This window comes from Schistocerca gregaria, chromosome 6 (genome assembly GCF_023897955.1).
Source record: "Schistocerca gregaria isolate iqSchGreg1 chromosome 6, iqSchGreg1.2, whole genome shotgun sequence".
Classification (NCBI taxonomy): Eukaryota; Metazoa; Arthropoda; class Insecta; order Orthoptera; family Acrididae; genus Schistocerca; species Schistocerca gregaria.
Genome location: NC_064925.1, coordinates 276,111,675 through 276,136,204, shown reverse-complemented (window position 1 = coordinate 276,136,204; position 24,530 = coordinate 276,111,675). Strand labels below are relative to the sequence as shown.

Below are 24,530 nucleotides of genomic sequence, written 5' to 3'. Positions count from 1 at the left end.
TGTGAGTTGACATGACCACTCCATAGAGGCTCACAGAAGAAACATGGAGGCAATTAAGTGACCTACTGCTGGAAAGCTAAGGGTCGCCTCAACCTCCATCTCACACTCACCAACCAGTCTGACTGCTCTGCAGCATATAGTGGAATCACAAAAAAGAAAAAAAAGAAAAACATTGCTTTCTGGACACACTGTGAATATGGTTTCACATCTCTTTTTGTGAATACATGTGGGGCAAGTGTGGGGCCCTGAGTCATTACAGTATTTTACCTCTTCCTTTGTGACAGTATTATTCTCTGATTATTTTTTCCCCTTCAACTTAACCTCCACAGGATGCTCTATTCAATGTTGACTTGGCCCTACCTCCAGTGCTTGCTTTCAGTTAGCTTTGCCATTTTGTTGAATCCTGCACCCCTTTCAGTCCATTTACAAATGGCTCCTCCATTACAAGTTTTGACCTCTTAGTAGTGTGGGCCACATGTGGAAGGTCACCCATGTCCAGGACTGTAACTAGTGGTCTGCATTTTTGGTGAGATCCACACTGTGGTAGTATCATGATTACCAGGAAACACACCATCGGTGCCTGAGCTGATATGTCACTGTGAATTTGCAGGAGTGTGTGTTGTATGTTGTTTGGGACCTGGGACAATGACCTCCTTGTCAGGTGACCATTGCCTCGGTCGGGTGGCAATCTAGGGGGAAGGTACATGATCATATTGGGTGGCACCATGGCAAATTAATCCCAGTAGAAAGTATTGAGCTAAACCCCGTTAGTGATCATATGGGCCCAGCAAAATCATCAGCTCAGTCAACTTACTTTAACATGGAAGGATATTTAATTAGCTACAAATAGAGACAGAAACAACTGTCAGCTAAGGGGGGGGGGGGGGGAGAGAGAGAGAGAGAGAGAGAGAGAGAGAGAGAGAGAGAGAGAGAGAGAGATGAGCCTCAATTTCCAATCTGTACCACTACTGGCAGTGAAACCTTCTTGAACCCCAAGGCATTATTTTCTGTGGACAAAATGGAAGGCAAGGTCCTTTCAATAAATAAAATGCTGAATGATCCATACTGATTAAAACAGCCTCCACCACCTGGTCACAGGTTTTGTTATGCTGCAACAAACTTTGTAACAATAATCACAGTTACCCCGCACAAAAATTTCAAATGGACGAGCAGTTATATGCAAATGTGGAAAAACAGGTTGTCAATTTTGTGTTTCTGGTCTAAATAGGACCTGAAGATAGCAGTGTACAAACTGGTGCAATTATTTTGTGTTTTACAGGTGACTTATTACTGAAAAAAAATTTGAGATTATGTTTGACGCTGCAGTAATCACAGGAAGCAGCATCCCCTCCCCACTTATCACAAATAGCAGGAAGGAAACGTATGAGGGCATGACTGAAAAGTAATGCCTCCAAATTTTTTATTTGTTGCCAATAACATGGTACTTGGTAGACTTTCTCACTTGAGTGGTGCAAGTTGTAATCCTCTACCACTAGAGGCCTCCAAACTTTATCATGTAACATGGCAGTGTGTAATGTAACTATGTCAGTGCATGAGAAAAAGTATGCTGTAATAGAGTTTCTGACACAAATTTGAAGAACTCTTATCCTCCATAAAGTCTCAATTTGGCCCCATCCAATTTTCATTTGTTTCCTAAATGTATAGAAAATCTTCAAGGATCACTTTTATAGTGATGAAGCAGTTCATGCAGAGGTGAGTCTGTGGCTGCATCAACAAAGTCATACATTATACACTGATAGTATCGACACACTGGTTTCTTGTTGGGAGAAATGTTTTTGTCGCCAGGGTGACTATGTTGTGAAATAAATTCATAGGCAAAAGAATAAAGATGTAGAATGCTAGTAAAGTTTGTTGTATTTTAAAAGCTGTTTTCACATACATTTAGATGCTGTACTATTCAGCACACTCTTAAGACTGAAGAAATATTTGTTCAAGAATTCAAAAATCTTTAACATATCAGGAAGTCATGGGTATGTACAATATCCTCTTCCCTGCCCAGATGGCAGCAGCCCTCCTATTATGTACAAGGATGAATATTCCCTGTCCCGTCTTATCATCAAACACTAGCAGCCACCTTAATTCATCCACTCCTATGTGGGAGGCGGCTCCTAAGTGCTTACCCATTCTTCATTCCTGACCTGTGCTGGGGCCTCAGCCCCTCTGCCTGTATGATAAAGACCTCTAGCCAGCTAACTCCCCTTAGTGAAGTTATTGCTGCATCCTTAACCAACACAATACTGCTCTTACAAGCGGCAGAAAGTGGCATGGACATCAGCCTGCAAAACAGCCAATTCCCATCTGAACCAGGCTGGTATCTGAACATCCTTTGTATTGAACCCAGATCCCAAAAAATAAGAAGAAAAGGGAAGGTATGGGAGGAGGAGAAGAAGAAGAAACCAAAGGTGAAGGCAGCCTGACTGCCTGGAATCCCCTCTTTACCGTTGTTGAAATGTTCCAAGTAGATGACAACCAACAGATGGTACTAACCCAAACCAAATCATAATCAACATTTCCATTCCATTTGCATTGCCACTGGCCGCACATGTAAACGTAATGCACTAGAAGCATAATGGCTTTTATTGACACTTCCCTGATCTGAAACAGTTGACCTTACTTCTCATTGGCTTGTGCGTAGCTCTTTAGAAAGCCTGATCCCTCAAAAAATATTTATCTATTTTACATAATATTGATCCTATTATAAGAACTGAATCTTTCCTGAAAAAGACTCTGATGAGGTGTGTATGCTAGTCCTTAACACTTCCTGTTGCCAAATACCAAAGCAGAGCTGGTATGCATGTGAACAAATATAGAATTCGGCCTTTACAATCTCTGTCTCACGACCAGTTTTCAGTTTTTACTGTGGAGCTTTATGCTGTTCTCCAGGCTGTCCAATACATCCATCGCCATCAGCAGATACGGTATGTTATCTGCTCAGATTCACTCAGCTCTCCCCTCAGTCTCCAAGCCCTCTACCCTGTCCACCCTCTGGTCCACCGGATTCAAGACTGCCTCCACTTGCTCCACTTGGGGGGCATCTCTGTGGTGTTCCTCCGGATCCCAGGACATGTTGGTATCTGTGAAAATGAGGCAGCCGATATAGCGGCCAAGGCTGCAGTCTCTCTTCTTCAGCCTGCTATTCGCATGATTCCCTTTGCTGATCTACGGAGTGTTTTATGTTGTCGTATTGCTTTTCTATGGCATGCACGTGGGTTGACACTTCCCAATAATAAATTGCGCGACATGAAAGCTCTTCCCTGTGCTTAGACCTCTTCCTCCCAAACTCGTTGTCAGGAGGAGGTAATTTTAACTAGACTCCAGATAGGGCACTGTCTTTTTAGCCATCGACATCTATTAAGTGGCGATCCTCCCCCACTTTGTCCCATTGCTCTCAACTGTGGACGGTGAGACACCTTTTACTTGAGTGCCCCTATTTTACTCCGTTATGCGCCCATCAACAGCTGTCACCTGATATATCTACCATTTTAGTAGATGACACACGCTCAGCCGATCACGTTCTCGAGTTTTAGTGCCAGTGAGATGATGTCAGTCATTTGAAGCTCTTTTTGGGTTCAAACAACCCCCCTTCTACAGTGGTTTTTTAAGCTTTCCTTCTGTTTTTAGTTTCCCCACTTTTTTGAGTTTCACTCCCGTTGCTGCTGGTTTCCAGTTTTTTTTTTTTTTTTTTTTTTTAAACCTCTTCCTAAGTCACAGACTGGGCGCTAATGACCGTAGCAGTTTTGCGCCCTAAAACCGTAACAAAAAAAAAAGAACTCTGTCTCCCTCTTAAAGAAAAGGTTTCATACTGTGAGATCATAGAGTTGATCTCCCTGCTACATCTCCACTCCCTTTTACTGGGTGACTGTAATGCCACTAACAATTTATGGTGCAACTCTAAACTTGACATTTAAATACTGAGTAATTTCTTCCCCACTTATTTCAGTTCAGAACTTAGATAATTTTCAGCCATTGACCTCAAGGTATACAGCCCTAGTGTTTCAACTTTTTATGTACCATTTTCCTCAAGAGGCCCATGAGGCCAGTGCTGTGATGGACACAGGCAATCATGGTGGTTATTAAATGCCACAGGATGCCTCTTGAATAAAATAAGGCCACAGATGTCTTTCTGGAGGGCTCCAAAAATATGGAAATCACACAGGGGCCGATTGGGAGTGTATGGTAGACGTGTAAGGACCTCCCACTGAAACTTCAGCAGTGTAGTCAAAACAACCTTGACGACATGTGGTTTGCCCTAATATTGTTTAGAGTGCACTGCAAAAGCTGAAAAGCTCTTGCACATCCTCCGTACAGTCTCAATCTCTCCCCATGCGATTTCCACATTTTTGGAGCCCTGAAAAGGTGAACACCTGCGTACAGTCAGGATTCTGTGGGCAACTACAAACTTTTTTCCTTGCAGACACTGATCATCTTGTCTCACAATTGGATAAACGTATTAACAGTTTCGGCAATTACTCTTGAAACAATAAATAGTTTACTTACTTTTTTTTGTCTGTCTCATTTTCATTTGTCTGTGTCATAGATTATACAACATAGGTTTTTAGCAGCAATAGCATTGACATCAGTGTAGATATTTATCTGTCAAAGAAAGAATAGTTATAGTGATTGTATTATTCATTTACTGTAGTGTATAAAAGTTGTAACTGGCTTGCAGGTATAATATTATTGCCAGTGATGAAACCCTGAAATGGAAATATTGTTTCAGGTATCTGCTGATTACTGTAGGTCTTGTTTACATAAAGACTGGCACATGCCGCAAGCGTGATTTATTGCGTGATCTGGTGGAGATGTGCCGCGGGGTGCAGCATCCCCTACGTGGTCTCTTCCTTCGCAACTATCTTTTGCAGTGTACACGTAATGTGCTGCCTGATGTTGCAGACGTAGATGATGAAGCTGAGGGAACGGTAAGAACACACACACACACACACACACACACACACACACACACACACACACAGCCTTTCCCCTGACAGTTAAAGAGTTTTGTAAATAAATGTATGTTTTCTGTGACTCTGTTGCTAATTAGCTCATTCTGAAGACAAGTAAATTTCCACTTCCTATTTATATGAACTGTGTAATATTTAGTAACATGAAATTGTGATGCATTTATAGGTGCGCGATTCAATTGATTTTGTATTAATGAACTTTGCTGAGATGAATAAACTGTGGGTGCGTATGCAACATCAAGGACATTCAAGGGATAGAGAGAGGCGAGAAAAGGAACGTGAGGAGTTAAGAATTTTGGTTGGGACAAACCTTGTGCGCCTTTCACAACTGGAGACAGTCAACCTTGATAAGTACCGCAAGGTAAGGCATCACTGTGAGAACATCTTATTGACAAAATTTATAAGAACTAGTTTATAATGCATAAAGTCCCAGAAAATATTTATAAATTATGAGGGCTGCCATAAAGTTTTAATCATCTGAAATCAGTCAATATGAAATGTGGTAATGCTTTAATCCTTCCCTACACATTTACCCTTAATTTCAATACATTTTTCCGAATGGTGGATGGCTTGGTGGAGACCTTGTTTATAGAAGTTTTGATTTGGCTTGTTCAGGAAATGTTACACCTCAAAAACCACCTGTCATGATTTTGAAAATGCCTGCCACTCAGTGGTTTCTTTATCTGACAAGAGAAAGATGTAAAATATTAAAAACCTGAATCACTGAAACATGTCACTTCATAACCACTACATATGCACCATAGATTGGCAGTATGGTTGACAAACAGATGAGAAACGTGAGGCACTACGTCTTCTGAACCAATTACAGCCCAGCTACAAAATTTGGTTCAGGCATCAACACTACCACATTGCCAGCTTCTATGTAAACATAGTGTGTTAGTGTGCAACTGCCTGCTTCAGTATAGTCGTGTTATGTTACCACTTCAACTACTGTTTGTTTATTACTATTTGTGGCATTAAATAGTCATGCTTGGGAATTGCTATGAAGGATGCAGGAGTTTTACGAGCAAGAAAAAGAATATTTATTTTCAGGGCCATGTATCAGTTCGTGCTAATAAAGGTTTAGAGCATATCTAGAAAATTCTTGACTCCATCAAAGAACTAAAAAGTGTGAGTAGTTGCTTAAAAAATTTGCTGGACAAAAACATTTGCTCGAAAAAGCTTGTGTTATTGCGGCTTGTAGTATTTCCGTACATAAAATTGTTGGGAAGGGTAGACATTCAGTTAGGTGGTTAGCAGTTGATAAATGCTGGATAGGTGATTCTCTGAATAGTGATCATCAGCTAACAGGAAGAGGAGCCAGATAAGTTGTGGCACATCCAGGTTCTTCAAATGGTTTTATGCGTGAAGCCCTTTTAGACTTTCGATTGAGAAAAACCTGTGGCTACCAGGAAGATATGGACCATCCACTATTTCTCCAGTGGTTTTTAATGTTACAGTAATGGTTGTAAAGGATAATGCACTTTACCATTCTGTGATGTTAGACAAAACTCCAACAACGTGTGACGACAAGGAAACTATGCTGCGATGGTTGCAGTCGAGAGACATTGCTGCCGACATGAACATGACAAAGCTGCTGTTATTTTCACTTGTAAAACAAAATAAGCCTGCAATATGTATATATGCTGTAGATGAAATTGCAAGGAAAGGAGGTCATATTGTAATTAGTCTACCACCTTATCACTCCCATTTCAACCCAACTGAATTGGTTTGGAGTGATGTTAAGACTTAAATTAGAAATAATAATGGAAGTAGAAATGCTATTACATCAGATTTTGCTTCCGTAGGCACCACCTCGTGGGCAAAAATGTAGACTTTGTTAATAAACTTATTAGAAAAGCACAGACCATAGGTAGAATTATGAATTAGAATGAACAGTTAATGATTTCTCTTGATGAAGAACCACTATGGTAGTGTTGGTGCTGTTTCCAATGATAACTTTTGTTTATTTATTTACAACGTGCTCCATTCCAGTATTTGTAAAACTAGGGGTGTGTGTGGAGGGGGGGAGGGGGGTGTACTACTGTTTTGTATTGGATGATGATGTGTGAAAAGGGAGAGGGCGGAACCCGGTGCCTGTACATTGCCTCCTACCCCTCGCAAATAGCACAAGGAGGTCCACCATGCTGCACATCTCCATCCGACTGACAAATCACTATCAGCAGTGTCAGATGCTCTCACTTTGAGGCACACTGTGGAGAGGTTTGGCATTTAAACCAAGAAATTGGCAGAAAGTCTTTTGATCAGGAACTTCTGGCCACTGCCTCTCCTCTCCTTGCCAGCCAAATACTGGCAGTGAAAAATTCAGTTGGTAGTGGAGGAGAACAGGATGAGCCATTGACTTCGTAAACTGGTGAGTGTAAATGTATACAGAATTAAGCCTGTCTCTCTCTGCAACCAAGAATGATGTACTTTTTTTTCTTTATTTCATTCTGCAATTGTGAATAGAGTAGTCTTTTGTATGCTTAGGTTTACATTATTATATGACATTTCATGTGCAGCTATTATGGTTACAATTTGGGACAATGTCTCAGACATTATTATTAACTCTGGGTGTTCTTTATTTCCTAGTTTCGTGTACTGTCAAATGCTTTCTCTGTAGTCAATCTCTCCACTGTTGGAAAAATATTCTTTGTTGTCATTATGTATACATACATTATTATGTGATGGCTATATATATGTTGATTGTAACCTGCATTTATAAAACATGCTTGAGCTGTCAGCCGTGGGCATATGCAGTGGCTGCTATTGCAATTTCGCAATCGCAGTATAATCAACTACATGCGAGCTGTCAAATGATATATTTCAGCAGACCAGGTGTAGGTGCCATGTCAAGATAATAAAGGGTTGAGGCAAAATTTTAGAGCCAAAATATGCAGCATATGTGACTGCCCTGCGCAGAATGAGGTTTTTTTTATCTTGGAGCAAAAACACCCCTTGGACAGCTTCCTGTGACACATCGTCTTAACATCCTACGAAACCTATTTTGCCACTTACGAGAGCAACCTGTTAGCACCACGCCATGCCAGTCCCAGGAAACGTTCAGCAACACCTTATCCAATTACGGTTGGGTCTTTGCATCACATGCTTCTGCAGTTGGCTTTCTGCAGAGTCGTATTGCTTTGGTAATTAGGTAACTGCTGCCAAAGTTTGGCAGGCGTTTTGAGCAGGTCCGGACAGGTTTAGAACCAAGGGGGGTAACAATCTTTGTTGTGTTCAAAATATTGTGCAAAATACTGGTCTGTGACTGATTTTCACTTTTTCCACTATCGCTGTAATGCAATAAGCCAATCTTGAAGTACCAGGACCAGGACCTTCATTGTGATTACAGGTTCATCATCATTCAGATTTAATTGGCCATAATGGAAGCATCTGCACCACACAACCACTGTGTCATATGGTGAAGCATGATTTCTGTGCACATCAGCCAACTCAGCATGGACTTACTCTTTCATATGCAAAAAATGAATTATTGAATTATATATTGATGTGCTGTATCATTTTGTTTTTGCCTCTCTAATGACACCTGTGATTTTAATGTGTACCAAGGCTACAGAGATATACCTGTTAACTAACAAAAAATGAATATTGCCTTTGCCTGAGCTGCTTCAGAGTGCAGTTATTGGTTTATGTTCGTAGATTTCAGCACACGTTTTGTTACTTGGAGAACCTGTGAATTCTACCACGTGTGCCAGCATTTCTTTGCTGAAAATTACTGTTTTTTCCCCTGTGATTATCTGTACAGCTTGTTTATTCCTATAAAGGATTGCTGTGAGTAGTTGCAGTGAAACTGTTGGTATGAAATGTTTACACAGCTTAGTTTCTCTTACTTATTTTCTCTTACTTATTTTGTACAAAACTACTATAAAATATTACCTCAAGTGAGTAACGGGAAAATTAGGTTCTCGTGCATTGTAGGGTACAGCACAAACTTGTAGCTAGTGGTTTCATCAGAATGACTTAACAGGTTGGCTAAAGAGCGCCTTGTGGAAACATCTCCAATAGTTGAAACGTATTTAATAGTAATCACTGGTTTAGAAGCAAGAATAAAGACTGTGCCTTTCAGGCATAAAGGAAGGTGATACAGTTGGATGGGGAAAGTTTGGAAAGGAGTGGAAATGCAAATGTGAAAAGGTCCATTCGCAAGAGAATACATGGCGATACCTCTATGTGGAACATTAACAGTTTGTTTAGCAAGTTGCAAGAGTACATTGGAGAAGAGCCTCCAAGAATTGAAACAGTAAGAATGCAGCAGATTTTAACATTATTAGGGAACATTATTCAAATCCAGATTTATTCCAGGAAACAAGTGGTAATAGCATTAGCAGTAAACATAATTTTTCTCCTTCTTTGTGCAAAATACCCTGTACCTATCACTCTGCAGTAAAATACTACATTTGTATAAATTCTTGACTTCACTCTTCCTTTTTAAATGAAGGTATCATTGTTATGTTTATTACTCATACCTTTTTAAACTTAGATCACTGTATATAAATGACACTTCCATATAGAAATGCTTGATATTTGTGTTTTCCTGTTTCAGCTTGTGCTACCAGGAATTCTAGAGCAAGTTGTTAGTTGTAGGGATGCTATTGCTCAGGAATACCTGATGGAATGCATCATACAGGTAAGGACGAACACTTAAATCTACAGGACCACATGAGAAAGTTAATTTTGGTAATTGTAAAGATCTCTAATTTTCGTAATAGTATATTAATGCTTCTGATAAAAATTTAATAACCAATTGTAACTTTTGACATGTTAATATAATAGGGGGAAACATTCGGAAAAATATATCTAAAAACAAAGATGATGTGACTTACCAAACGAAAGCGCTGGCAGGTTGATAGACACACAAACATCCACACAAAATTCAAGCTTTCGCAACCAACAGCTGCTGCATCAGGAAAGAGGGAAAGACAAAAGAATGTGGGTTTTAAGGGAGAGGGTAAAGAGTCATTCCAATCCCAGGAGCGGCAGATTTACCTAAGGGGGGAGAAAAGGACAAGTACAGTGTGTGTGTGTGTGTGTGTGTGTGTGTGTGTGTGTGTGTGTGTGTGTGTGTGTCGCGCGCTGCGAGTGCGAGTGTATACCTGTCCTTTTTTTTCCCCCTAAGGTAAGTCTTTCCGCTCCTGGGATTGGAATGACTCCTTACCCTCTCCCTTAAAACCCACATCCTTTCGTCTTTCCCTCTACTTCCCTCATTCCTGATGAAGCAGCCGTTGGTTGCGAAAGCTTGAATTTTGTGTGTATGTTTGTGTTTGTGTGTCTATCAACCTGCCAGCACTTTTGTTTGGTAAGTCACATCATCTTTGTTTTTAGATACATTTTGACATGTTAAAGTGTATGTCATTACAGTCACCAATTTATTATGCTTTGGGTAACAATAATAGTTTTTTTAAAGCTTTACTATGGAACATAGCACTTCTGTGTAAGTTACCATTGCTGTGGCAAATCCAATAGCTGTAACTAAGCTTTAAAATCTCTGCCATATAGCGCTTCCACATCCTGTGACATTAAAATCTTTAGTTGTAAATAATGCCTTGTATAGAGAGAATTAACTGTGTACGGAAGAGATAATGCAGTTGTCCGCTCTGCTTTTGGAACATTAAATCTCCATATTACCTTGACCTTTGAGATTAGATAGCCAGAGGAGAACTGGAGTGTAGAGTAAGGTTTTTGTTGTTAGTGATTCATGATTTATTATGAACACTTGTATATATTATGAACACTTGTATATATTATGAACACTTGTATATATTATGAACACTTGTATATATTATGAACACTTGTATATATTATGAACACTTGTATATATTATGAACACTTGTATATATTATGAACACTTGTATATATTATGAACACTTGTATATATTATGAACACTTGTATATATTATGAACACTTGTATATATTATGAACACTTGTATATATTATGAACACTTGTATATATTATGAACACTTGTATATATTATGAACACTTGTATATATTATGAACACTTGTATATATTATGAACACTTGTATATATATAGAATATTGCTGCGCGGTGTGGGATCCTTACCAGGTGGGATTGACGGAGGACATCGAAAGGGTGCAAAAAAAGGGCAGCTCGTTTTGTATTATCGCGTTATAGGGGAGAGAGTGTGGCAGATATGATACACGAGTTGGGATGGAAGTCATTACAGCATAGACGTTTTTCGTCGCGGCGAGACCTTTTTACGAAATTTCAGTCACCAACTTTCTCTTCCAAATGCGAAAATATTTTGTTGAGCCCAACCTACATAGGTAGGAATGATCATCAAAATAAAATAAGAGAAATCAGAGCTCGAACAGAAAGGTTTAGGTGTTCGTTTTTCCCGCTCGCTGTTCGGGAGTGGAATAGTAGAGAGATAGTATGATTGTGGTTCGATGAACCCTCTGCCAAGCACTTAAATGTGAATTGCAGAGTAGTCATGTAGATGTAGATGTATGCAGACACCGAATATTGGAATGCTTTATCAATAATTGTTGGCCTCATTTATTAGTGGATGTCTTTCCCCACTGTGGTGCTCGCCCTTTGCCAGTATTATCTTTCTCATGGTGCTAACAAATAGTTTTGCATAAAATACTATATTTAAGACTGAGAATAGTTAGTTGTTTCAGCCACATATCATTTACATATGTTAATCTTAATACAAAGGGAGGGAGACTTAAAAAGTTAATTCGAACATGCTGTGGTCTTCAGTCCAAAGTCTAGTTTGATGCAACTCTCTACATGCTATCTATCCTGTGCAAACCTCTTCACCTTTGCACAACTGCTGTAGCGTACCTCTTTTTGAACCTTCTTGGTGTATTCAGGCCTTGGTCTCCCTCTACAATATTTAATCTGGACACTTTCCTCCATTACCAGATTGGCTATTTCTTGATCCCTCAAGATGTGTTCCTCTTCTTTAGAAACACTTTTCTTGCCATTGCCAACCTTCATTGCACTGTATATTGTTTCTACTTCAGCCACCATCAGTTTTTCACTGACCAAATATCAAAGCTCATCTACTAGTTTTAGTCTCTCATTTCCTAATGTCTCTCAGCTTCATCCGATTTAATTCAGCTATATTCCACTGCCCTTGTTTTGCATGTTTTGGTCTCTTATTACTCATTTAATTCATTGTCATAACTCAAAAACAGTCATTTTTAAGAAAGATCACTTGAAAGTTTATCAAGGGCTGCCATTTCAAGACATATATATGCAGGTACCAAGTTTGACTATTTGACAATATAAACTGTTGCAGTAATAATGAGTACTGAATTTATGAAGTAGCCCACATGCACACTTTTATCACTGTTGTTACAAAAATTTTGCTTTATGTACAACTCAAATCGAAATGTGGCATTCTTGTCACAAATTAATGTTGGTGATAGTTGTCACCAATGTCCATGTCTCCTTACGCAAACAAAATAAAATACGGGAAAGGCCACGATGAAATGTTACACAGTGAAATAGTACTATCAAGTGCAACAAAACATAAGCATCAGCTGTGGACCATTGTTGTTGTTGTTGTTGTTGTTGTTGTGGTCTTCAGTCCAGAGACTGGTTTGATGCAGCTCTCCATGCTACTATATCCCGTGCAAGCATCTTCATCTCCCAGTACCTACTGCAACCTACATCTTTCTGAACCTGTTTAGTGTATTCATCTCTTGGTCTCCCTCTACAATTTTTACCCTCCACGCTGCCTTCCAATACTAAATTGGTGATTCCTTGATGCCTCAGAATGTGCCCTACCAACTGATCCCTTCTTCTAGTCAAAGTTGTGCCACATATTTCTCTTCTCTTCTGTTCTATTCAATACCTCCTCATTAGTTATGTGATCTACCCATCTTATCTTCAGCATTCTTCTGTAGCACCACATTTCAAAAGCTTCTGTTGTCTTCTTGTCCAAACTATTTAACGTCCATGTTTCACTTCCGTACATGGCTATACTCCATACAAATATTTGCTTCTGTCTCGGGTTCTTCGGCCGACGTTCGTGTGATGATTTTGCTGACGTTTCGCCAGCACGAGTGGCTGGCATTGTCAAAGCTTCACCCTCCATTGCCGGAGGTGAACTGGAGCCGGGCTCGCGGCTGCAGACTATATGTACCTTGCGCGCCAACGTCCGAGGGCTTCTCCGCGGTCATTTCCGCGGTCATTTCCGCGGTCATTTCCGGTGCGTTTCTCCTCTTGCTACCTGCTACGGTCGTTCTCTGCAGTACGGGAAGCCAGGAGCCGTTTACCTTAAGGCTTTCTTCTTTCTTGTTGAAGCTGTTCCCGTGTTTGTGTATTTCTACAGCTTCTCTGTACAAGCGGGTGTGATAGTGCTTCTCTACAGCCAGAACTTCCGTGTCGGTGAATTTTATTACATGTACCTGGTCGGTCTCACTCAGTGCGTGTTCTGCCACGGCCGATTTTTCCACCTGTCCCAACCTGCAATGTCGCTTATGTTCTTTGATCCTGGTGTTGATTGATCTTCCAGTCATTCCGACATAAACTTTCCCGCATGTGCATGGTAAGCGGTATATTCCTGACGTTGCAAGTGGGTCCCTTTTATCCTTTGCCGATCTAAGACATTCTTTGATCTTCCTTGTCGGTTTGAAAATTGTCTTTACACCGTGCTTGTGTAATATACGGCCGATTCTGTCCGTCACTCTGGGAATGTATGGCAGAAAGGCCGTACCCGACATTTCTTTTTCTGGTTTCTTACTTCGCCGGTGGTTTGGCTCTGTTACACTTCTAATATCATTTGTGGAGTACCCATTGCTCCTCAGAACGCTTTCCAGGTGTTGCACTTCGCGTTTAAGGTGCTGCGGCTCACATATTCGTGCTGCTCGCGTTACGAGCGTCTGAATCATGCCTCTTTTCTGGCTCGGGTGGTGGTTTGACAGTTTGTGCAGATATCGGTCCGTGTGCGTCGGTTTTCGGTACACGCTATGTCCCAGGTTTTGGCCATCCCTTGTGACCAGCACATCTAGAAATGGTAGTTTCCATTTTCCCGCAAGACATCATGAAGCTCTTCCATGCCTGTCTCACCACGAGCTATTTCACGTGGAATGGCAATTTCTACGAACAGCTGGAAGGCGTTGCCATGGGTAGTCCTCTTAGTCCAGTGGTGGCCAACTTCTTCATGGAACATTTCGAAGCACAGGCACTGGACTCGGCGACTTGTAAACCTAAGGTGTGGTACAGGTACGTCGATGATACTTTCGTCGTGTGGAGCCATGGTGAAGAACAGCTCGGTGACTTCCTAAGACACTTGAACAACCTCCACGCCAACATAAAATTTACCATGGAAGTGGAAAAGGACAAAAAACTACCATTTCTAGATGTGCTGGTCACAAGGGATGGCCAAAACCTGGGACATAGCGTGTACCGAAAACCGACGCACACGGACCGATATCTGCACAAACTGTCAAACCACCACCCGAGCCAGAAAAGAGGCATGATTCAGACGCTCGTAACGCGAGCAGCACGAATATGTGAGCCGCAGCACCTTAAACGCGAAGTGCAACACCTGGAAAGCGTTCTGAGGAGCAATGGGTACTCCACAAATGATATTAGAAGTGTAACAGAGCCAAACCACCGGCGAAGTAAGAAACCAGAAAAAGAAATGTCGGGTACGGCCTTTCTGCCATACATTCCCAGAGTGACGGACAGAATCGGCCGTATATTACACAAGCACGGCGTAAAGACAATTTTCAAACCGACAAGGAAGATCAAAGAATGTCTTAGATCGGCAAAGGATAAAAGGGACCCACTTGCAACGTCAGGAATATACCGCTTACCATGCACATGCGGGAAAGTTTATGTCGGAATGACTGGAAGATCAATCAACACCAGGATCAAAGAACATAAGCGACATTGCAGGTTGGGACAGGTGGAAAAATCGGCCGTGGCAGAACACGCACTGAGTGAGACCGACCAGGTACATGTAATAAAATTCACCGACACGGAAGTTCTGGCTGTAGAGAAGCACTATCACACCCGCTTGTACAGAGAAGCTGTAGAAATACACAAACACGGGAACAGCTTCAACAAGAAAGAAGAAAGCCTTAAGGTAAACGGCTCCTGGCTTCCCGTACTGCAGAGAACGACCGTAGCAGGTAGCAAGAGGAGAAACGCACCGGAAATGACCGCGGAAATGACTGCGGAGAAGCCCTCGGACGTTGGCGCGCAAGGTACATATAGTCTGCGGCCGCGAGCCCGGCTCCAGTTCACCTCCGGCAATGGAGGGTGAAGCTTTGACAATGCCAGCCACTCGTGCTGGCGAAACGTCAGCAAAATCATCACATGAACGTCGGCCGAAGAACCCGAGACAGAAGCAAATAAGCAGTTTGTCAACAAGTGGCCACGAAAGTCTTAACAATTTTGTCCATACAAATACTTTCAGAAACGACCATCATCAGTAATTTGAAGATGATTTCATTGCTTGTTAACATATCACTTTTTTATGAAGACATCTAAAAGTGTGTGTAAGTCTTTGAGATAAATTTCTGTGCTAATAAATCCTGAAGGCATTCTTTCTTCATAGAAACTTTCTTTCTTTTCACAACACAGTTACTGCTTGTAAATATTTGCTGTGGGAATTCTTAAAAAAACACAGAAAGTGAACAATTGGTGGTAACTCTGATAACTTTCACATCTGTCACTTTCAAATATTTCAGCTTAAGAGAACTGACCACAGAAGCAACGTGTTTCACATCATAAAAAATTCTTGTTCCATAATTTGTACACATAAAAGGTTTGCTCTGTTTCTTAGCAGCTCAAATAGCAGCTATAAACCATTCAGTGGTGTGGTATAAATGGTCCACCTCTCAATTGGCGCTTCACTTGTCTCAGTTAAAGAGCAAGATGAGCCTCCTTCATTCTGCGTATCAACTTTTATAAGATCTTTGTGGGCTATGGATTTTATTCCAAGAAAAAGAACTGCATAAGAATACAGCTTTCTATCATTCACTCCACAATGACTATTGGGCTCATACCGAACACAACAGTCATATGCATTGTCTTGAGCTCACAAATAAAATGCAGAAACGTCTCCCTTTGGCAACTATGTAGCAGTCTGGACGTCATATACTGCCACTGTACCACCGAAGTTTTCTTTATCATTTTTCTATTTTGCTGTGGCCAAACTATTCTCATTCAAACATCCATCATAGTTCACTTTCAGCAGTTTCTTTCCTTGATAATCAGACTTCTCGTAGGGAATGTGCATGTTACACATAGAGCCTATGTACACAAAAAAGAGACAAATTATACTCTTACATAAAAATATGTGATGAAACACTGCATAACATCAATATGGCTCCATTTTTGCTTCTCAGATTGCAATATAATCTCAGTGAATATCAGCAAGTGACCTACTTCCATCTATAAAATGCCTTGAAGTATTAACTCAGGTGTATTGGCTTTCAATTTTAGGAATAGCTTCGAAATGCTACTGTTTACTTGTGTACATACCTGGATACAGTGTTTTCTGTTTGCCATGTTTTCCTCTGATCCAGCTTAACTGTTTGGGACTGGCTAACCATTGATATCTTAAGTGTATAAAAAAAAAACACACACACACACAGACACACACACACATTTTACAAACACAAACATGTTTACTATTCAGGGAAAAATAAAATGCCATACTAAGTTCTTGTGGAGTTCCGTTGCCTACAAAATTAGTATAGCAAAATCTAGGAACAATATGCTCCATTGAACTGGCAATGAATTGCCTCTGGAGTTCTTTATCACCTAATGACCAGTATGCCAAAGACAGTTTCAGTTTGCACTCATTACTGCGCTTTTATGAGTACTGAATCTTGCAATTTTCTTTACATCCTGCTTTAATGTCCCTCTGGGATCAGACCTTTACTTTGTGCGAGTGTTTTGTATGCCTGTCCAACATTTCTTCCTTTTTTTTAAAAAAAGGCTTCCCTTACAAAGATTTCCAGCCACATCAGTAGTAATGTCAGAACCATCATCACTATTATTTCCACACTCATCTTTGGAAGAATACATTTTGTCACAAAGCAAGTTGTTGCAAACATTTTGTCACAAAGCAAGTTGTTGCAATCTTCAGAATATCAAAAACTAGAAGATGAAGTTCTGTTGTTTCTCTTAATTTAATATCAGTAAGGGCTAGCTGAATCAGCACTCTATCATGAGATGATGATCTACAGAGATCGAAAAATAATCTTGACCTATCCCAGCACTGGATGCAACCAATTGTAGCAACAATGTCATAACTAAAAATAATCCAATGACATTTCCTAAAAACAAGACTTCTTTGTCACAAAAGCAGCCATAATAGTATTAAGTATTAAATTTATACCTAAAATTATTTCTGTAATTTGTAGGAATAATGTCAAAAGTTGAAATAGTACAAAGAAAATATGTTTCCTGGGGGCAAGAATGTCATATTTTGTATAATATGGGCAGACTTACAGTCCATATTGCACTGTGTCTAAGTAATGTGTTATGCATGCAAAATTCTATGACATAACATACTTACCTACCTCATAACAATGGTGTCATGGCTTGAAATAGGTCACTCTTTATTAACCACAGTAATACATATTCCACACAGTGCCGAGGCCAAAAACTCAAGTGGTATGCAAAGAAAGGAAGGGTAAAAACCACACAGCTGTCCTCTGTGGCTACATTCTTGAATTACGGATTATGACATTCTGCTAGTTAAAAGTGCATAGAAGGCCTATTACACTGGTATTTATAACTCAAAACAGGCTATTTTTAAATTATGATGTTGTATTTAATGAACATTATATCTTCCTTGTAATACAGTCTCCATTCCATTCAGCTGCTATTCAGTCCTTTGCTCTCTCTGACAGAATGACAATGTCATTGAGAGAAAGCTTTTATTTCTTCTCCCTTAACCTTAATCAAATTTTTTTATGGTTTCCTTTACTGCTTGCTCAACATATGGGTTGAATAACATTGGTCCCCTTCTCAGCCACTGCTTTCATTTCCTGTTCAGCTCTCATAACTGCCGTCTGGTTTCTGTATGAACTGTAAGTAACCTTTTGTTCCCTATATATTACCCCTGATGCCTTTAAAATTTCGAAGTGTGTACTCCAATCAAAATTCTCAAAACTTTCTCTACATTTATACTATAAACATAGGTTTGCCTTTTTGTAACTTGTCTTCTAGGTACAGCCATATTACTACAAATAAGTTTAGCTGACAAAGTATTTAAATGTTGTGCACATTTATTTATATATTTTTTTGTGTATACACATTTATAAGCACATTAACCAATTTATAAATGCGCACGTACACACACACACACACACACACACACACACACACACACACAAGTACGTACGTACGTACGTACTTTTGACTGACGTCAGTACCATAACACTTTTACCTTTTTAACATGTTTCTATGTTACCCCATCACTTGGTATCAAAATCTGAGTCAGCATCCGTGTGCAAGCAACTAATTCATCACTTTGTATTTATTAGGTGTTTCCAGATGAGTTTCACCTTCAAACTCTGCACCCATTCCTCAAATCTTGTGCAGAACTCCAGCCAGGTGTTAATGTAAAGAATATTATAATATCACTGATTGACAGATTATCAACGTTCTCACAACGTGCGAGTGAAGGAGAGGCTGCATTGCCCAATGATGTGCAGCTATTTGATGTGTTCTCTGATCAGGTTGCAACTATCATACAGGTCAGTATTGTGTATTGAAACATACTCAAAATTCACAAACAGATTATTTTAGTTTGCTGTTTTAAATCATATCTGCAATAAGAAGTAGCCTACAACTGAAAATTTTAGAGGTATTTTGTGTAAATGATAACTTGTCAAAAAGAAAATAGAATTAGTTGTTAATTACAGTATATTCCCTTTAGGTCAATGTGTTTCCCTTATCTTGCTATGTAGTAGGTGCTAGTGTTAAGCTGCATGGGTGAGCTAGAAATTTCTCGGTCTAGCACAGAGAAGGTGTTGACCTGAATGGAATTTTATTTCCATTGTGTTGGTACCTGTTTTGCAATAACGTAAGTCAAGTCTCAACTTGACCAGCAGAATTGTTCCATTCATACAACTTAGTAAGGGTGCATTCCAGTTCTAAGGCCTCCGATTTTTTTTCTCCGGACTGGAAAGAGACAGAAACATGGGCATTGTTTTAAAATGAGGCCGCGTTCATTGTCAATACGTCCCAGAGATGGCAGCACCGTATGGCAGATGGAATTTTAGCGCCAGAGAATGAGAACTGTTTTAAATACTTAAAATGGCGACATTTTGCTTACTTGAACAGCGTGCAATCATTCGTTTTCTGAATTTGTGTGGTGTGAAACCAATTGAAAATCATGGACAGTTGAAGGAGGCATGTGGTGATGGAGTTATGGATGTGTCAAAAGTGCATTCGTGGGTGCGACAGTTTAATGAAGGCAGAACATCGTGCATATGAAATCGTGTTTATTTAGTCAATTTAGTCATCTTTAGACCATTAAACAGTCATGATTAGTGTTCATGCCCATTACAGATTCACACCATGTTAAAATGTTTCTTACAATGTTAACAATGGTACATGACAGTTAAAAATAGCTTTTCATGATTTGTAGCCAGTACAATTGAACAGTGGTCAAAAAACCATGGCATTATGCCATTAAAACTTAGTAATCGGAGGCCTTAGAACTTGAATGCACCTCGTAAAATAGTTGTATTCTGTGTGTTTCGTTTAAAAGGATGAACTAAAATACTGTAATGCATCATCGTAGAATTCTTTGTTTTGGGCACTTGATTGCCAATGTAAATTCATCCACAAGCTGTGTAAACAGCCCACTCCTTGTATTTAATCACTTCCAAAATGTACATTTGAATTCAACATGGATTTTTTTTTTATTTGCTTAAAAATGATCTGTGTGAAGGATGTCCCTAAACTGTCACAATAAATAAAAACATTGAGAAATGCACAATATGGACAGCTGGTGATAAGAGGTGTTTGAAATAGGTGACGCTCTAGGATATCAGAAGGAGCACTGTGCATTTTACATGTTTAATTAGTTGTGTGGTAACCTCATACAAAATGAGTCCCAAAATTGTTAAATACACCAAAAAGTTTATGGCCATCATTTCCTGGGGTGCAAAAAGTTTGTTGCATTGATTACCTTTGTAAAGAATTAAACAGTTAGTGGCAGATACTACACAAATCGTCTAGACAAATGATATGAATAAACACATTTAAAGGGGACTAAGTTACAAAAGAAAGAGGAAAAATTCATATTTTATCAAGATGCACTTCAACAATGGATATACTGACTGTTTGAAATTGGAACATCAACATTATTCATCAGATTTTGCGCCTTCTACTTTCTACCTTTTTCTACATGTAAAGAAATTTATAGATGGACAAATATTGAATTCAGTGAAGAGACTATAGCAGTCAAAGATGCATATTTTGCAGACTTTTCAGAATCACTCCAGGAATAGAATGTACTAACACGAAAATGGACGAATACCTAAACCTTAAAGAGAGCTACATTATGCACATTCAGGTATGGCAGACTGTCATATGTTCCTCTCTTATGTCTTTGTTGTCCTCTGAAAGCCTGGTCTTCACAAAAGTTCAACCATTTTGACGTATATCTGTGGAGATACGTGATATATGGTGGTAGCTGAAATATATTCATAAAATGGAGGAGGGGAGCAGGTCTGACTTCATTCTGCATCAAAAATTATCCACAAACAACTGAGAGATCACAGTCATTTTTATTCTAATTTTTTGTTTTGACTTTCAGGTAGTAGTGTGTTTGTCGAACTGCAGTGTTTTTGTAGAACCCTTGTACATATCTTTCTTATTTAGTGTTAGTGGTACATACATTTCACAAAATATTTTTCATGTATTGTCTATTGACCTTTCAAATATAATGAAGCTAATGAGCTGAAATAAGTTTCTTGTCGTTAGGTATTTCACCACAGTTGCACTTTCAGGAGTGTATGTCCACATTATTACACACACAGCCAGTACAGTGCACATCTACATCCATTCTCTGGCAGAGAGCACTTCCTGTTGTACCAGTTATTAAAGCAGCTTCCCATTCCATACACGTATGAAGCGTAGAAAGAAAGATTGTTTGAATGTGTGTGTCGACATTGTAATGAGTCTAACCTTTAGAAGTGTTATAGTTCATAATCAACAGCAAAACATGGGTTTTTAAAATCATGGGTCAAAAAGCAAAACGGTAGATTTTTCCAAACTGGTTTTCATGACTGGGTTCAATGACAGCGCAATGTGTACACTGATTTGTACTAATTCTGCTTTTATAGGTTCATCATTTAACTTTTTATGACAGAGAAGGCATTTCTTCTTGATCCATCACTCTTATATGTAGTATGAAGCAATATATTGGTTGCCTCTTCCAGGAATGTACATTCTTCAGATTTAAGCAGTGATACACAGTGTGTTAGACAATGTCTCTCTTGTAATGTCTGCCATTTAAATTGGACGAACATTTACATGATGCTTTCCTCACTACTAGTAAGGAAGAGCTACTTAAAAACTTACACCACAACAGACACAGGCCTTCTCTGTGCAACTTGTCAATCTTTCCTCTGCTACCTTTTCCCGAAACATTTCGGCCTATGACTGCATTTATTACTGTTAGCAGTTGGTAAGTATTCCAGTAAGGCATTTTTTGGTAAAACGTTACTAGTCTGTAATCTTGTCATTGAAGTGTGCAACACTCAAACATTTTGAAACCTTATCGTTTTACATAGCCTTAACCTTTTTATGTAAGTGTTTTAATCTGAAATTGATATACTCATGTTTTACATTAGGGACTGAAAACCAATAAAGACAAGATTGTATATGAAATCATGTTTATTTAGTCATCTTCAGACCATTAAACAGTCATGATTAGTGTTCATGCCCATTACAGATTCACACCATGTTAAAATGTTTCTTACAATGTTAACAATGGTACATGACAGTTAAAAATAGCTTTTCATGATTTGTAGCCAGTACAATTGTATGGTGGTCATAAAACAATGGCATTGTACCATTAAAACTTCGTAACTGACACACAGAAATATTGGTTGTGTTAGTTACCAAGTTTTAATGCCATACTACCTTTGTTTTATGACAGTTGTTCAGCTACACTGGCTTGAAATGATGAAAACTATTTTTAACTATGTTGTGTATAAACATGTATCACTTCCTCCAGTATTTACTGAAAGACCTCTGACTCATCCCCAATGATTGCATTGTCCAGGAAAATGGGATCATCTTCACAGAGCAGCACGAGTTCTTCACACACCTCCACTTGGTACTGCTTTAATGCATCAGTCAAAACTCTGGGCTCAAGTTTTGCGCAAAACTTCCACATGGCCAACTCATCTGACACAATCTCATGAACAGCCATTTTCGGCAAGTCAAAATAATTTCAACATCAACGAACACTTATTCACCCTGCAGTCAGTAACCGTTGCATGCGAGTCAAATGATGTTGACGGGTGCCCTGGACGGAAATTGTCAACGACCTCATGCTGGCCGCCTCTAAACATCTGGGCAACCTGTAGCTATTTTTGATCCTCCTGCAAAACTTGTCTCATAGTGTTTCTGTAAAGCTTTCGTGATCTTAAGTTTGACATGTAGAAGTTCTCTGAAGAAGCCATCCTAACCCTCCAAGAGCACAGAGGCAATTTAGTGGCTTACTGCTGGAAAGCTAAGGGTCCTCCTTACCCTCCTGAACCAGCCCAAGCACTCTATGGCATATAATAGTGTCCCAAAAAAATCACACACATTGCATTCTGGGCAAACCCTGTGTCTGAATTTTTCACTAGTTAGGTTGAAAGGAGAAATGGTCAAAGTATGTTTGCTTAGTATCTAATAACAGTGAATTCTTACATGAAGCAGGAGGGGAAAAGTCTCATTCGGCTGTAGATCATGGAAGCATGCAGCAGGCTTCTAGTAAAAATACTGTGTGTAGATTGGTACCAAAGAGAGCAGGAAGAAGAGTGTGTTGTTCTTAGGTAGTAGCCATGACAAGGATGTAGGCCAGATGGAACAGGGTACCAGGTCACAAGTATTGTGAAGCTATGTGCTATCTTAGCCAGGTAACAGAGGACATAGGGAAACTGCTTAAATGTTTTGACAAAGAGGATCAGCTTATAATAGTAGGTGGAGCAGGGAAAATAATGAAGAATGCACGGAAAAGTAAGGTTAGCTTAGCTTATTTCATCACAATAAAAGAGGATTGAGTAATAAGGTATAAGAGTTTCTATCTGTTTGAGGAAATTTAGTGTGTTATGAAACAATGACCTCCTATGTCTATTGACTACCACATAAGCACAGAGTTGAGAAGTTAAATATATTGTTTACATTTTAGGATCTTACGTAGAATTAATATGGGAAGGAAGGAGTTTTTACATACACAAAGACAGAACACAATCTCAAAAACATTGAAACAAGTAGATCTTGTAGTTTCAGCACAGACAAGTGTATGCTTTTGTATTAATTACTGTAAAATATTTCACTTTTGTTACTAAGTATTTTTTCAGCTGTTGAAGATGCATAACAATTTCTTACTAACCTATCAGTCAAACTGCAGCATGCAATTAATGGTCTGTGGTGATTTCAATACAAGTTTTTTATGTTTTATGGTATTCAGACAGGAGAAACTATCTACAAACCTTATTTGTATAACATTTAATCTCATTAATTAGGTTTGCAATGCAGGTGGATGAAGGTAATAGGATCCTAATTGATAATGTTTCCAGGGATGAAGCCCAGAGTAGGAAAATAACTTTATACTGTTTAACAATACCCTCTCTGATCATGATGCAAAGTTAGTTAGGTTAAATAAGTTACTGCCTTAAGAGTATTGACACTCCTCAGTGGAAATCTACTATAATAAATGATTTTAAGAGTAGTTTACAAGACATGACCTGGGATGAAATTTATAATGAACCAAAGGCTGACATAAAATTTGATCTGTTCAATGATAAATTCGTATCATTGTTTAAAATTGGCTTTCTGCATAAGCTAATCACAAGGGGCATTAAAAAGCCATGTACAAAACCATAGATCACTTGAGGGTTTGAAGTATCTTGTGAAAGGAAAAGGGAAATCAGTCTGTCTGACAAGAATGAGTAGAGAGCGTGCAGTAGCTTCACACTACGTAAACTACTAAAAAGCAATAAAAAGTTATTTAATAAAGAAGGAACGTGCACATTATATCAGAAATCCCTGACTCCAAGAATAGACTTTGTCTAGATGGAATGCAGTAAAATGAGAGGCAGAATGGAAGATCACAGTACAGAATTTTGTCACTATTTATTTAGATGGATGGACTAAAAATAATTACACACAGGTAGCAGATATATTTAATAAGCATTTATTAAACATAGTAGAAAATGTGGGGGACAAACTGTTAAAGAGAAAAATCAAAGCAATATGTTGAACAGCATACCTCATAAAATTCAGTCATATGAATGTGTCACAAATTCTTCCTCCTGAAAATAATTTACACACACTCTCAAAAATAAAAGCTCATCT

General features: G+C 39.1%; 1 protein-coding gene across 2 annotated transcripts in view; it reads left to right on the top strand.

Annotated features, from left to right (window-relative positions):
* LOC126278036 (vacuolar protein sorting-associated protein 35) overlaps window positions 1–24,530 on the top strand; it is a 104,527-nt gene that overhangs the window by 22,148 nt on the left and 57,849 nt on the right. For both annotated transcript variants that reach the window (XM_049977777.1, XM_049977778.1), the window contains 4 exons: window positions 4,742–4,940; window positions 5,149–5,343; window positions 9,547–9,630; window positions 18,488–18,700. In XM_049977777.1, coding sequence (XP_049833734.1) covers window positions 4,742–4,940; window positions 5,149–5,343; window positions 9,547–9,630; window positions 18,488–18,700 — 691 coding nt within the window. The remainder of the gene's footprint in view (window positions 1–4,741; window positions 4,941–5,148; window positions 5,344–9,546; window positions 9,631–18,487; window positions 18,701–24,530) is intronic.